Source organism: Capsella rubella, unplaced genomic scaffold (genome assembly GCF_000375325.1).
Source record: "Capsella rubella cultivar Monte Gargano unplaced genomic scaffold, Caprub1_0 scaffold_6, whole genome shotgun sequence".
NCBI lineage: Eukaryota > Viridiplantae > Streptophyta > Magnoliopsida > Brassicales > Brassicaceae > Capsella > Capsella rubella.
The window spans coordinates 8,975,805-8,992,157 of NW_006238918.1; the positions used below are offsets into that span (position 1 = coordinate 8,975,805).

Consider the following 16,353-nt stretch of genomic DNA (forward strand, 5'->3'; position numbering starts at 1 on the left):
ATACTATAAGATATTTTGTTATATTTTTTGAGTTTTGTATGTGTTAATATTTCTTTTGTAACTTTTCATCATTGATTTAGTTAGATTATAACAAATTTTAATACTTTGTATGTAGTTTAAGACTTTTAGGCTACTCAAATGGGATAATCTTACTCTGTATTTTAGTTTATAAAAGAAAAATTCGAATACATCTGTTGCTCTTAAGTAAATTTTATCTTTTAGCAGTTTGTCGTAAACTCTATAAGTAATGGATGCAGTACGTTAAAAAAAAAAATCGGATTATAGTAAATAAAAATATGATTAGGGAGGACTGTGTTAGGTTCTTTCACGTTACTTTCAAAAGTTATAAGGTTATTATAATAACTAAGATTTCAAGAAAACTAAACTATGAAATGAATAACAACGTTAAAATGAGCGACCAAAATAGCTAATTATACAAAATCTCGTAAACGACATAATTCTTGAAAGAGATCAAGATATTCTATATTTCTATTGGCCGATTTGATTATCTACCACATCGAACAATGTTTCTTGGGACTTGTATAAGAATATATATTAAGAGTAGTTAAATTTTATAACTATTGTTTTATCTTACAAACACGTTAACACTTCTTCCTAATCCCATGTTAAATCTCTTTATTCCTTTCTCGATCCCACTTTTAGGCACGACAATTTTCCAGCTCACGTATAATCCGAGTATGTAAAACACTCCCTTCTTTAATTTATAACTATCCCTAAGTTTTAAATCTTATTAACCACTATATGCTACTAATTCAAGGAAACACGAAATCATCTACATATATATATATATATATATATATCTAAAGAAGATCCAAATACATGGAGAAAAGAAATAAGTACTAGAAACGAAAGCTAGGTACTTATAATTTATAAGTCCTACGTATATATCTAGCTAAGTTAATGATCTCGATCACATATAAATAAGAAATTAAAAAAGAATAGAATATTTTAACTTAATACAGTTTGAAGAGAATATTTTTAACTTCTTGATCGCATCTTGTACTGATGACTGTGCATTAACAATTTATCATTACGAAGTATGCATCCTTCTTCCTAGTGCATGAGTAAGAAAATAGAAGAAAAACAAATAAGTATGATGGTGTTGAGTTTCGAATTCTAAATTCGTATATTTTGGTATATGGACACGTATAACACCAAAGTAACTATATATTTGTAAAATTTCAATTGTCGTAAAAAGTAAAATCAAATTGCTTCCTCGATACAATCAATATCTCCATTTGCACAAAGTTCATATCCTATATTTTCCGTATTCTTACAATTCATATGAATCATAATTGAATCACCATTTATTTCTTTTGGTAGAAGCGATCGACGATTCACTAAACAAAAAGATTCAGTAGCTTCACATGCATGATTGTCTGCTTATCTCAAACACGTGTCTCGAGAAGACCTTAGTTCCGTGGGACATAGTTTTTGATCTTACGCCAACCCGAGAACGTCCTTCGAAACAATGGATAAGGTTTTTTTGCTTTCCCTTTATAGCTGTTCATCTAACTTATTATAATAAAGTAATTTCATCTTACCTATTCAGTGATCGCTTGAACGAGACCCTTCTTGCGTTTGAAAATTACATCACACTCGATATATAAATAATACTTAGTTTATGTTATCTTAGTCTCCTATATCTCCTCTCTTGTGAAATAATGATAACGGATCACTGAGAAATGCGTAAGAGTGGCCAAGAAAAAATGCCTAAGAGTGCTCCTCACGTGCCAAAAGGGGTAATACACGTGGTGCAATACTTAAATTCAGGCTAGCTAGTGGGACATGAAGCGAAGTCTACTCATGGATGGGTTTAGGTAAATATGCTTCTTTGAAAGTAAGCAAAGCCCCCAAAGGCCAAAGCCTTTATATGCTCTAGAGAACCACGTGGCGTTTGTAACGTGTAGAAACAAAGAAAGCTAAGGTAGTTTTTAAACGTGAAGTTCATAATGGTTTAATTAGCATAAGAAGCTAAGGTAGTTTTCGTACGTGAAGTGTAAACTGGTTTAATTAGGCTAAATAGCTAAGGTTAATTTTTGTACATAGAATTGATAGGGTTCGAATGGTTGTTGTACGTGATTTTGACGAATAAATTCGTTTGTATATTAGACTGTTTTATATTTACCATCCATAAATTATAATCCGTAGTGATGCAGAAAAATGTGAAATAGAAGAAATTCGTCGAACACCAACTACGTACAATTTTACATAAAAATAAACTTGATGTACAACAGATTTAATCGGCCGGCCCCAAAACATTGTAGATTAAACCACCATAGTTTTGTTTGATCATTGATTACATTAAACGTTATAGTGTAATAGTGACATATATAAGAACATATCCAATACTAGTCTTTTAACTAAGTCCAATAAAATTAAACCTTTAATTAGGTACGTAGATGTAGAACCTACCCAAAAATTACTCTATGAGTTCTATTGTCTATATATGTAATTAATTTATAAAAAATGGTAAGGGCAATTCTTTAGCAATATGAGATATTTAACACTATACCGTCTCTTTTACTCGACAGCGTCTACAATGCTTGGTGGTAAACTAATAATACACGTACGGTTGGGTATATTTGGGTGGGTTTTATTAATCTTGGTATATATAGCATAAGGCATTTTCGTATCGAATGAAATGTTTGACACCTCTCTTATAACGATTTACTTGATTACGGATTAATTCAGCAGTAGCTATTATTTTTCTTTTCAGGCAAACCTCTCTTAACACTGGAATATTACTACTACGTACGAGTTTACGCCAACTAGTTTTAAAGCTAGGGAAGAACAATATAAATTTCATTGACCTATATATGTTATCATCTATGCTAGTGCTCAATTATAGAGTTGAATGATTATATAATCCTATAGGTTGTGTTACCATCTAAGCTAATTAATACTCAATCATATTAACGTAATAGTCCGTTTCTTTACATGATTGACCACAACTACATAATAGTGAGAAACGAACGTTTGAAAAAAATATTACACATTACACGTATAGGAAAAACTTCCATCAGTTTTAACTACACATATATAACTCACTTAATACACATACATCTCCCTCTGTGCATATAACTTCAATCCTATGTATGAACATATAGATAGTATAACAAACGCGTAACGTGAGTATACAATTTAATACAAAGATACACAAACTAATTAACTAAGGCATGATCTTTAAGCTCCTTAGCCAAAGCCGGCATGCAGCTCGAGCTTCTAGCGAGGCCACCTTTTTCGGGCTTGGTGGTGGCTCCAACCATCTTCTTAGACCTCTTCTTCAGCATCTCCTTAACAGCTTCTGCTTGGTACAAGACTGGATAACTCCGGCCTAGCCTGTTGAACCGGGAACACGCGGTCATGTGTGCCTTTACTGCCTCTTCTCTTCTCTTCTCCACCACCACTTCACTGTTGATCAACTTCTCCATCTCTTCCTCCACAGCTTTTTCGCATAGCCCGCAGATCAGCTTACCTGAGAATTTAGAACGCACACGGTGGATGTACTCTGGTGTGCACTCTTCAGACATGCCACAACACTCGCACTTTGCATCTTCCACTTCGGCTATCGCTGCTAAAGACAACAAAGTTGTCGCGGTCGCGGTTGGAGATGGTTCTTTTGTTAGGGTATTGTCTATGGAGATTTGGTGTGAAATATCCGAGATGGTACGTTGAAGACGGTCCATTGATATAAGATGTGTGGTTATTTTGGTGTTTGCTTTGTGTGTTTGTTGTATATATGTGTAGCAGTTACTTGTATCTATATTTAAGTTTTAGTTTGTTGTTATGATGCGATATTTATAGTGTTGAGTGTTTAAGAGAATAGTCTCGAGGGTTCTGTTTCTTTATTTGCTTTTGTTTTTTGTCCTGCCAATAAAAGCATGAACAATTTAGCTTTAATTTAATGACCTAAAAAAGGATCAAGCTTCACATGTATATCTTGAACAACACGGTAAAGCCAATTAAAGGTTTCCTCTTTTGTTAGTGGGAAAGTTGAAGTCTATTGAACCAACAAGAAAAAGAAGATGAGGTTTATTGAGATATTTTGGTAACCTATCTACTTTTATGTTGCATTTTCATCGTTTAAAGTTTTTAACTGGTGACTACATTTATATAAACTAATAAGGACTAATTGTAGCATTATGTATTTTCTCTTTGTTCTTCAAAATGAGTGTTAAATTGGTCCAAATTATGCAAAATACACGTATTTTCATATATAAACCAGCTTAAATAGGCTTATACAGGGTAAATCGAATTTATTTTTCTAAAAAAATGTAAATTAAATCTGAATAAACTCATAATCAATACAGAGTTCTTACAACAACGAAAAATAATCAGTTCAAATGTTAAAGATGAAACTGAAAACAATAAAAGTATGAAAAAAACACTCGAAATCTAACCTACAAGAAAATTTAAAACTATTTATATACATGTGAATATTTTCTACCATATTTTAATTTGCTTCAGATTTGCAATGATAACAAAACTATCATTGCACTAAGAAGAAGAAACTCATTATATGTAGCTAAATGTTTGTTGTAAACAGTGGGAAATTAATAGTAAATTCGAGGCTTTTATGAGAGATGTTTTATCGTAAATTAAGTTAAAATAACTTCTTTTTTCTTTCTTTTGATAATTGATTGTGCATAAAAATTTACTAAAATGTAACTTTTACAAGATATGACATTAGTTTTAAAGAGAGGCAACAAAGTAGTAGAAAGAGAAGATAGTGATGTTAGCCACTAGTGTGTCTAATGGTTGAGACCACGGCCTTGTTTTCCAGTTTCCACGACCTACAACCGTACACGTACATATCCTGAATCTTTTGGGGTTGGCTTAAACAGGTCTAATACTTGCAAGTTGCAACAACAACAACAAAAAACTACTAGTCATTGATGGTAAAAGTACCAGTTACACTGTTTCGTACAACACATTGGTTACACCATAATCTTAGATAGCACTAACATAACATATAATGTTACATATAACATATAACACACTAACATATGACATATAATGTCATATGTTACATGTAACATATAATCTTGCATTTAACACTAATAACTAACATTACTTTCACACAGAAGAGAACGTCCAATATTAGATTGGAGATTCAAAAGGAGAACAAAGACTAACATTGGTTTAGGGTTTCTTGATCTTTTGGATCATGCTTGTAATCACTTCTTTCAGTGTGGCTTTCCTTCCTTGTTCGAAGTTCCACAGTTCAAAGACATCTTTTTCTCCAATACTCTTTAATCCGATCGCAGATCCATTACCCTTAAGCCCCCTTAGCCCCTACAGAAAGAAAGAAACAAGACAGTGTATAACATACCAAAACTTAGTAACATGCATGATAAAAATAAATATGTGTACCTTGATCAATTCCTGGCGTGCTTCTTGCATTTCATAATTGATATGCCCTTCTTTTAGAATGAGTTTATCCTCTAGTTCTCTTATCTCACAACACTTCTTCTCCAGCTCTATTTCGTAGTTCCGCTTGAAAAGTACCTATGAAAACACACGAAACATATTAGCACTCAAGAACCTGATCAACATATACTTTATATACATAACTAGATGCATGCATGTATAGTATAGACAATACCTCATTAAACTCGTTGCGTCCTTGTAGGAGCTCCACAGTGGTTCGGAGACCTTCTTCTATGGCGAGGAGCAAGTTCAGTTTCATCTCCTCTTGGCTTGCGTTTACTTGACAAAACGCTAGCTCTAGGTTTGTGAAGAACTTGTGAATCTCAGCTGGCTTCCCAACCAACTTCTTTTCGTATATTTCTACAATTCTCTTCAGATCTTTATCATTCTCTACCAGTTGCTTCACCTCTTCATCAGTCTCCATCAATGTCTTCAGCTCTTCATTCTTCTTTATAATTTGCTTCACCTCTTCATCATCACTCTCTACCAATTTCTTCAGCTGGTCCATCTTTTGTTCCGTTAATTTCCGGTAGTCCATGTTGTTGATCTTCTGTCTTTTGCTTGAGTGGTCCATCTTTCTTTTTTTGCTTTCGTTTTGATGTTTGGAAATTGAAACTTTGCATGGAGGAAGAATCTCTTGCTCTAAGATTTGTTATTATAGGAACATGTACATGATGATTAGGTGTTGGCGTGTAAATTTGGATATAATATTTTGGTAATGATGAAATCTGCAGAGCAGCACTATAATTAAGTTTTGATAAAATTTTAATTAAAATGGTTTGCGACGGTGTGTGTTGCGACATATTTCAGTTTTACCTGATTTTTCACTATTTTAAATTAAGGTGTGAATGGTTATGCAATTAAGATGGACTCATCTGCTTACAACAAACCGTCAATTATACTTTTACGTAAAAGCGGTTTATGGGTTTATGGTTGGTCCGCAGCGATTTTCTTTTATTTTTATTAAAATCATATTAATGTGAACATAATTTATGAATAGTAAATATAAAGTTGTCTAATCTACATACGGATTTCTCCGCTTAACCGCTGCAACCATTCATACCATAAAGATTCAAATGGTTACAATAATTGAGATAGATAAATCTGTAAGTAATTTAGTCTACTTTATATTTGAGACGGAATAACAAATCATCGTGGACCAACTCTATTTCTATATAAAAACAGTATGTAATTGGTCATCAATGATTTTTTTTTTTTTAATTCACACTACTACATATATAACTGGTGAAAAGTAAATAAAAATTGGTGCAGTCTATAAACAGTTTTATCTGCTAGAACCTCTTTAACCATATAAAATTAATTTGTGATAAAAAGGTTTCTTCTTAAATTGCCTGATTATATTTTAGATTTACATTGCCACATTGGTATAATGCTCGGTCTTTACTATTTTACTCTTTACTCTTTACTCTCTTGCTGAAAAAAGCGACGAAGAAGGGTTTAATTGTAACATTTAATAGTTTCAGGTCTAAACATACATCTCAAATTTATTGAAGTAGTTTTACATAAATAAAAACAAATAAATTAAGTATCTGTTTTGCAATTTTCTCAAAAGACAAAGAGTACGAGACTCGTCGACGTTTTGTATTCAGACAAGAAGTAATTGTCTCCTCCCCCTACAAAATCGGCGATTATTAATCACATTGTCCTCTTCCATGTCTGATCCACTTTAATCTCTTCATCAATATATCACTTTCCCCCTAAAAAAGCTTCTTCCTTTTGATTTGTCTCAATCGTTTCTCTTGTCTCTCCTTATCTGATCGAAAAAAATGAGCACTAACCCAACTCAGATCTCCGACGAATATGTCTCCGATAACAGGTCCGGCGTCGGTGGTGGGATCTCAGATATTTACGGTGAAGATAGTGCCACATTGGATCAACTCGTCACTCCTTGGGTTACCTCCGTCGCTAGGTGCGATGATCACAACTTATGGAATCGATTTATTTATTTTAAACTTGCAAACCAAGAAATGTTTGTTGTGTAAGAAAGAGACAATTTTTGTGACAATTGTGTATAAAAGTTGATAGCTTTGCTTACATGTTTTGTTTTTGACCAGTGGGTATACATTGATGCGTGATCCTCGTTACAATAAAGGACTTGCCTTTACTGATAAAGAGAGAGATGCTCATTACATTACTGGTCTTCTTCCTCCTGTTGTGTTATCTCAAGATGTTCAGGTGACTTTGATGTATTTTTACGATTATGGTTTTTGAGTAGAGTCGTAGAGAGAACCTTCATTTTTTTGTTTGAGGTTATGTTGAATTTAGTTTCTTGGATAATACTAATAGGAGAAGAAAGTGATGCATAATCTTCGTCAGTACACGGTTCCTCTGCAGCGTTACATGGCTCTCATGGATCTTCAGGTGAATCATTGTTCTGTTCTGTTTTGGTTTAGTTTTTTTAACTGTTTGTAATTTGGAACTGATGAGTTCTGAATCTTGTAGGAAAGGAATGAGAGATTGTTTTATAAGCTATTGATTGATAATGTGGAGGAGTTGCTTCCTGTTGTGTACACACCGACGGTTGGTGAGGCTTGTCAAAAGTATGGGAGCATATATAGGAGGCCACAAGGTCTTTACATCAGCTTGAAAGAGAAGTAACTGCGATTTAATACTTGTCTATCGTTTTCGTTCATTTATTAGCATATCTAAGTACAATTTGGTGGTTCTTGAAGGGGAAAGATTCTTGAAGTATTGAAGAATTGGCCACAGAGAGGGATTCAAGTTATTGTTGTCACTGATGGTGAACGCATTCTCGGTCTTGGAGATCTCGGTTGCCAGGTAAAACAGAGTTTTAAACACTAGAAAACTTTAATTCTCTTGTGATATGTCTTTCGTCTTATGTTGATTTGAGTGATGGGAATTTTTATAGGGAATGGGAATCCCTGTTGGGAAGCTTTCACTATACACAGCTTTGGGAGGAATCCGTCCATCGGCTGTAAGCAACCGAACAGAACACTGCTGAATGTTTTAAGAATTGGTAGTTATGTTTGATTTTTCTTTCTGGCTGTTCCACTTGTAGTGCCTTCCAATCACCATTGATGTGGGTACAAACAATGAGAAGCTTTTGAATGATGAGTTTTACATTGGTCTTAAACAGAAGAGGGCAAATGGCCAGGTTTTACTAATTATCTTTTCTGATTCTGTACATTTCTTGTGTTTGAATTATATGTGTTTCAAGTTTGGTTACTTTTGTGATTCAGGAATATGCAGAGTTTTTGCATGAGTTTATGTGTGCTGTTAAACAGAACTATGGAGAAAAAGTGTTGGTTCAGGTAGATCACATGTTTTGGTTTTTGTAAAAAAATGTGTTGGTGCAGGTAGATCACATTGATTTGGTTTTTGGTTTCACAGTTTGAAGATTTTGCTAACCACCACGCGTTTGAGCTTCTCTCTAAGTACTGCTCTAGTCATCTTGTTTTTAACGATGATATCCAAGTAAGAACTTGTGTTGAACATTAGTAGTCATTTGTGGTTTTTGAAAGGTGACTAGTAAGAATGTCTTTTTGTGTTTGTGTTTGTAAAATTTCAGGGTACTGCATCAGTTGTGTTAGCCGGGCTTATTGCGGCTCAGAAAGTACTTGGTAAAAGTCTAGCTGACCATACCTTTTTGTTCTTGGGTGCTGGAGAGGTGAGACCTGATAACATATATCATACAAGCTTTTTTTTTTTTGCTATGTTGCTAAAGCATTTTATCTTTTTGGAAGGCTGGAACCGGAATCGCTGAGCTAATTGCTCTGAAAATTTCGAAAGAGGTTAGATTGTTTTGCGCGGTTTCGCCTTTGTGGTATTCAGTTGCTTCCTTTGCTGCTTCTTACCATGAATCTGTGATTGTATTGTTACGCAGACTGGAGCACCAATTGATGAAACCAGGAAGAAGATTTGGCTTGTGGACTCCAAGGTATTGATTACATCATTGTTAGCTATTGCTTTCTTGTTTATTTATGAAACATTTTTTTGGATTATCTTGTAGGGACTAATTGTTAGCTCACGGAAAGAATCTCTTCAGCATTTCAAGCAGCCATGGGCACATGAACACGAACCTGTCAAGGAGCTCTTGGGAGCTGTTAATGTACTAAAAAAAACACCTCATCTTAGAGATCTATTCATGAGTAGATGATAAATATTTTCTAAGACAGTTTAGTTCTTGTTTTAATTCAGGCAATCAAGCCTACTGTGCTTATTGGAACCTCTGGTGTGGGTAAGACTTTCACAAAGGAAGTAGTGGAGGCAATGGCCACATTGAACGAGGTTTTGTATCCTTCCTTTCGATCTGGTTTCTCGGTATCTATGTTCTTGCTTCTGATGCTTGGTTTTTATGGTGGCTTACAGAAACCCTTGATTCTTGCTCTTTCAAACCCAACTTCTCAAGCTGAGTGCACCGCGGAAGAAGCTTACAAATGGACCGAGGTAACGATCTGAAGCTCATTGATACCCTTTAAAATATATAATTTCATTTGATGCGGCTAAAAAAATGCTTGTGATTGATTATAGGGTCGTGCAATATTTGCAAGTGGAAGCCCCTTTGACCCTGTTGAGTATAATGGCAAAACATTCACGCCTGGCCAGGTTCGTTTATAATTCACTGTTACACTTTTATCGACAGCTCACAGCTCATGTTCTTTCGATACCACTCCACTTATCAGGCAAACAACTGCTACATTTTCCCGGGTCTCGGTCTTGGTTTGATCATGTCTGGTGCCATTCGTGTCCGTGATGACATGCTTCTAGCAGCTTGTAAGTACAAATACACTTCTTTAAACTGTTTCAAGAAACTGATTCATTATCACACTCTGCCCCTAATTCTAGTTCCACTAGAAATACTTTTGGTCTCCCTGCCTCATAACTTATCTTTGAGATCCCCATATGAAAAATTTTCAATTTTATATCAAATTCAACCTTTATAACATCAAATACACCGCAAAATCACGATAAATTATCTATCGGATCGCCATATGAAAATTTAAACCAAATTCAACCGTTACCATTTAGACCATTTTGTGTATCTTTTCTAAACTATGTTACCTTTATATTTTACCAGCGGAAGCACTAGCTTCCCAAGTGACAGAAGAGAATTTTGCGAACGGATTGATCTATCCGCCTTTTGCGAACATAAGGAAGATATCTGCTAACATTGCAGCTAGTGTGGGAGCCAAAACATATGAACTCGGTTAGCTTCACAATTCATCACATTTGTTAAAATGATGATCTCAAAAATATTTCTTTTTGGCAAAAGGTGATATCATATTGTTGTTGGTTTTGTTGCAGGACTAGCATCGAACCTGCCTCGTCCAAAGAACCTCGTCAAGATGGCAGAGAGCTGCATGTACAGCCCTGTCTATAGAAACTTCCGTTGAACATTCTATAATCATCACACATTGTCCTCAGCTTTGTTACTTTTTTTGCTTTATCAGTTTTGGTGCTTTTCTATACAGGACAACTTCTAAACTGTTTTTACTTTTTTTTTACTTTTTTTTTCAACTTTTAACTATATGAGATAACAGTAATACTTCTTTATCAAATAGTAATATAATGCGTGACTCATTGTTGTCGTACTAGTTAAAGTTTGAGGCTTTGAGAAGTGTTTGGTAGACACTAGTTGACTAGTTGTGCGTACAAATAAGACATTTATTTGTATATTATTCTTGTTTAATTATTTTAAAATTTAATATCATATAAACCTACCTTATAGTTGTAAGTATTTTGTAAAATTAATTTGTAAGTTAATTAGACGTCGTTGCTTTCCCTTTAACTAATTTAGTTAATTAAAGACACTAATGATTTTTGGGTGTCTAGGCTAGGCTAAACGGCTGATTTTGAGATTAATGAATTAGAGTACAAATGTTTAATCAGTCCATATGTGATTCATAAAACAAGAGTAAACAAGTTTAATCGAGTATCACACTTGACGTAAACCCATATCGTTTTTTTAACTAATAGTTTTAATTATCGATAAAAGTTAATAATATCTCGTTAATCTTAATTGTTTTTCCATAATCGAATTACAAATTATAAAATAATTTTTAATTTATATGTGGTTGACAAAAAACAAATTGCAAATAGAAACATGATACAAATAATATGGTTATATTTCCCTCTACCAAATTCACTTGATACTTTACTAATAGTTTAAAACCACCAATTGTATTGTTATAGAAAAGCAACTATTATCTACTATATTAAAAAGAGTAAAGTGTTAAAAGAGAATATTTGAAGTGATTTTGGGCCTAAAAATATAATCATTGTAAAGTCAATGATCCCATCCATCATATCTCAAAAGTCAAGAAAAGATAAAATAAATAATACTATTAAGAGAAAGATAATAAAAAGTAAATTTTTGCAAGTGGTGGCCCTCCATTAGTAGCATAATTATTTATGATAATGATGATTGCTTTGATTATTCACTTTTTAGTTATACATTCATTGAACATCTATAATTTGTTCTTGTCCTTTTAAAAAAATGATAGGCATGCCTAAATGTGTATTGAGAGTATCAAAATGTTCATCATAACTTCTTGTTTGGAACACTTTATTTCTACTTTGTTCTTTATGGTGTTTTCTCATTGAGTGTGTTAGATAATAGTATATGAATTACAAGTGCAATATTTGTTGGGGATGACTTTACATCCATCTATCAGATGGTTTTGGCCTGAGTTAAAATGAAATAAAAGGTGATGGTCCATAAGATTAAAAGTGTCAAAAAGACAAAAGAAAATTTCTAGATTGCATAGTTGGGAGAAACAAGATAAGTACTAACTATATATGTCGCAATATACAACAATCTCTGCGAACTTATGTGTTTTTTTTTTCGTTTAAATGATATCTTATTGAAGTTGAAACAATTACAAAAAAAAGTCGAAGTCATCGAAATAGACTTTGAAAACTAAGTCGACGGATAACAACATAACATGTTCCCAAAGTTCTATGTGTCTATTTCACCAGATTTATTTGTAGTATACTCAAAGCATATGACACTTGGGAAATTTGAAATACTCCTAACGAAACCATTTTAATTAGTCATGTTTTCTCACCCATTAAAATTACAACTTATTTGATTATGTGTCAAAGTTACTTGTTCTTCTTAGATTGAGTTGAAAGATCCTTAAATCATCTTTAATTTGATATATTTCTAAAGTTAAACTTGATTATCGTATCGGTGATATATCATTAGCTTTCTGATCATGGCCTCATGGGTGGACGATTTCAGTAAACCAAATGAATTATGTAACTTGAGAAAAATAGGACAAACATTATGGAGGCCAAACTAAGTTGGTAGTGGACTTTTTAGTGAAAAGAGAGAGAGAGAGAGCTAGTAGTGGAATTCAAAGTATTCACATACAATTAATATTTGCTAAATATTATGTAAAAATAAACAGAAGAATCAATGTTTGTAAATGAGGGCAAAACTAAAACCAACTATTTTTTTTTCTCCTTTTTATTGGTAGGTACTCATTTAAGCATGCCTAGGAATCTCTTTCCTCTTTCTTGTTTCTCTTTTCTATGTCGGCCTCCACTCTCCAATTCTTTTATCTACACAAAAATCTTTAATAAGTATGATGAAGATGAAGATGAAGATGATGATGACTATGTTTATGTTCAGTATGATGAAACAACCATGCATTGTACATTTCTTTGTCTCATAAGTCATAACATGTAAACAACCATAATTCCATGTTATCTATGTCATGCCGAAGGGAAGCAAGTTACAAATGTACGTTCTAGCTAGATAGATTAACAAAAGGTGATTGTATATTTCATGATTTGGTTAATATTTATCACTATTTTAAGGCCTAATGTAACCTATAACTTAATAAAAACATAATTTTGATTTTTATTCAATGTTTGATTATAACCAATAACTAAATTCCATAAAATCATTAACATTTTGACTCTTTCCGGTTTGGGAAACTAAACTGTTTTTTTTTTTCAAAGGAGTGGTTGATTAAAAAAGATTATTCTTTTGAATGTTTGTTTCTTATGAAATTTACTATTTATCATTCTTTTATTACCTACTAGTGTTTTTGATTAATGTCGTTGATTTATTCTGGTTTAGTTTAGACATATCATAACTCCAAATTTGTTTATTAGATTGTTTTTAACAATCATAGAATAATATATTATCTTTACAAGTTTATATAGACATGAGTGTATCAAATCAATCAGCATCAGATTCATAGAATCATACACGTATTTAACGCATTTTGACATTCGGAATCCATACAAAGTAGGATCTGTTAGGTGATTATTACTAATACAAAATTCATTAGAGAAAAAAAAAATATTGCTACTTTTATAAAGATTTGGGATTGTAGTTCCTTTGCCAACCACCCATATAATAATACTCCCCAACACCCAAAAAACACAACACAACACAACACAAACTTAGAAATTAAAAATGGAAGAAGAGAAGAGATTAGAGCTAAGGCTGGCTCCTCCTTGTCACCAATTCACTTCCAACAACAACAATGGATCTAAACAAAGAAGCTCCACCAATAACAGGTTCTCTCAGTTCCTTCTCTTCTCACAATCTTGGTCTAAATTACAATATGGTTATAATAACTAGACATGGTTAAAACAGGGTTGATGTAGCACCAGTGGTGGGATGGCCGCCGGTGAGATCATCAAGGAGAAACCTAGCGGCACAGCTACTAAAGGAGGAGATCATGAAGAAGAGGGAGAGTGGTGGTGATGATGCTGAAGAGAAAGAGAAAGAGTTGTACGTAAAGATCAACATGGAAGGAGTTCCAATAGGAAGAAAAGTCAACCTCTCAGCTTTTAACAACTACCAAAAGCTTTCACATGCCGTTGACCAACTCTTCTCTAAGAAAGATTCTTGGGATCTGACCAGACAATACACTTTGGTCTATGAAGACACTGAAGGTGATAAAGTTCTTGTCGGAGATGTTCCTTGGGAGTAAGTTTTTTGCAATCACAAAACATAATTTATAATTGTGTTTTTCTCAACACTTGACAAATCAATGATTAAATTTAACTTTGTTACGACTTAGGATGTTTGTATCGACTGTGAAGAGGCTGCATGTTTTGAAGACCTCTAACGCCTCTTCACTCTCACGTAAGCTTACGAAACATGGGAATGAGTAGAGTGAAGTATGAAGAAGTCATCGTCAGTTCGATGATGATTTGTTTTTAAATGTAATTTCTGTGGGAACTAATGGAGTTTGGATTTGATGATTTACTGGTTTTGTTTTTTTCTTACTTAGATTTTTTTTCTTATACCAAATTAATTATGTAGTAGGTTTTTTTGCTTGCTACGGTTTCTTTTGTTGTTGTTGTAAATATTGCTGTTCGTTTCAGTAATCGGGGTTATTATGTTATGTTATCGTGTGTGTGTAAAAAAGCAGTGGCACTATAAGTTGATTATACTCTATATAATTCATGTCTTCTTTTGTTATAAGTGGTAAAAGAAAAAGTGTATATGATTAGAATTGAAAAATAGATGAAATGAAATAGAAAAGAGTTATTTGATGTTGTATTATTACGGGTTTATATGGTAATTTTTAAATTTGACAGAATTGTTTAATGATTAACTGTTAAATTTTGGAGGTTTAGACTCGACCCAAGTAATTATAAAGTTTTATAAAAGATTTTAAAGTTTTAGAGCAACTCCCAGTGTGAGGTATTTAATCAATTTCATAAAATTCAAATAATACAAAATAAATAAAATGTAGGAAAGAGAATGAGAAATTGTTTTCCTCTAGTTCTTAAAGTGCTTGTTTGAGAAACGTTGGTTTTTATTTGGAATCTTAATATGACACATGTCTACATATAATTAGTTTGATTTAATATTGATAAAGTATTCATATTGTGTAACCCTTCATTGGAGGTGGTCTTATAAGGTTATAACATTTTATATGGTACTTATTGGTTATATATATAAAGTATGTATAAGGATTAAGTGGAATAAATGCATAAATGTAATTTATTTAAGATAGTCTAAGGTTACATACAAAAATTTAAAGGCATTTTTAAGAAAATATTAAAGATGGAACATTTTTAAAAACTGATATTGTAAAATAAACATTTTTGAAACTCTCCCTTATTTAATTTAACCGGATATATTGGTGAATATTTGGTTGAATCTAGCTAAATAATTTAGAGTTCAAATAGTAAATGTTGTATTGAGAGAGCAAAGTGAAGTACAAAAGAGTGTGATGTTTGTTTTGAACAACTTTTAACTATCTTTGAGTTTTTTTAGTAGAATTAGTACGATAATCTTTTTTCCTGTTTTTATGTGGAATATGTATAATATAGGTTTACATAATCAATTATGTCTTTTGTTTTCATCTTAAAGCTTTATTAGGAATTTCCTCAGGAGTTTGAAACCATGATATTAAAGAGGATCGACAATCCAGCGTATAATTTAGAGTTTTGATTTCTTTTGTCGCAAAAATGATTCATTCATCTCCAAAGCCAAGGACCTCTCTGCCAAAGAGATAGACTTTTATTCAAGCGCAAGAGTCAGTTTCTTTAAAGAGAGAGCCTACTTGTCCAAAGAGAGAGACTTCCTCTCCAAATCCAGTGGTTGCTGCTTCTCCAGAAGATTTTCGCTCATGTTTTCTAACATATTCATAACATCATAATTTCTTGAATAAATAATGGTTACTTTTATGTTGAATGAGAAGATAACATGATAAACGAGAAATTGTTAAGCTAAAAACATCCTGATCTAGAAAATATGATGATACTTGATTTTTCAACTCTAAATGATTCACATTGATCATTTTTAGTGTTTAATTACAAATATTTTGCCACAAATCATATAACCAAATTTTATTTCAAAAGAGTCAAACGTAACAACTTAATTTTTTTTATATACAAGTATTACTTCTATTTTTCGTTTTATCTATTAATTCTAAGAAT

General features: G+C 32.8%; 3 protein-coding genes across 3 annotated transcripts; 2 read left to right on the forward strand and 1 right to left on the reverse strand.

Moving 5' to 3' along the window:
• Window positions 1–2,942: 2,942 nt before the first annotated feature.
• LOC17881921 lies at window positions 2,943–3,770 on the reverse strand. The gene has a single exon (XM_006290145.2). It carries the CDS (start codon window positions 3,708–3,710, stop codon window positions 3,186–3,188), a length of 525 nt encoding a protein of 174 aa, XP_006290207.1. The 5' UTR covers window positions 3,711–3,770; the 3' UTR covers window positions 2,943–3,185.
• A 3,144-nt stretch (window positions 3,771–6,914) lies between these two features.
• On the forward strand, window positions 6,915–11,036 carry LOC17882343 (NADP-dependent malic enzyme 3). Its single transcript, XM_006287281.2, has 19 exons — window positions 6,915–7,384; window positions 7,530–7,650; window positions 7,762–7,836; window positions 7,918–8,069; window positions 8,148–8,253; window positions 8,345–8,410; window positions 8,495–8,590; window positions 8,676–8,747; window positions 8,827–8,910; window positions 9,005–9,103; window positions 9,180–9,227; window positions 9,320–9,373; window positions 9,446–9,544; window positions 9,634–9,723; window positions 9,805–9,882; window positions 9,967–10,041; window positions 10,119–10,209; window positions 10,514–10,642; window positions 10,741–11,036. Exons 1-19 carry the CDS (start codon window positions 7,242–7,244, stop codon window positions 10,827–10,829), a joined length of 1,767 nt encoding a protein of 588 aa, XP_006287343.1. The 5' UTR covers window positions 6,915–7,241; the 3' UTR covers window positions 10,830–11,036.
• A 2,742-nt stretch (window positions 11,037–13,778) lies between these two features.
• Window positions 13,779–14,880, forward strand: LOC17884551 (auxin-responsive protein IAA28). Its single transcript, XM_006288704.2, has 3 exons — window positions 13,779–13,971; window positions 14,051–14,386; window positions 14,481–14,880. The coding sequence occupies exons 1-3, from the start codon at window positions 13,868–13,870 to the stop codon at window positions 14,572–14,574; spliced, it is 534 nt and encodes a 177-aa protein (XP_006288766.1). The 5' UTR covers window positions 13,779–13,867; the 3' UTR covers window positions 14,575–14,880.
• Window positions 14,881–16,353: the final 1,473 nt, after the last annotated feature.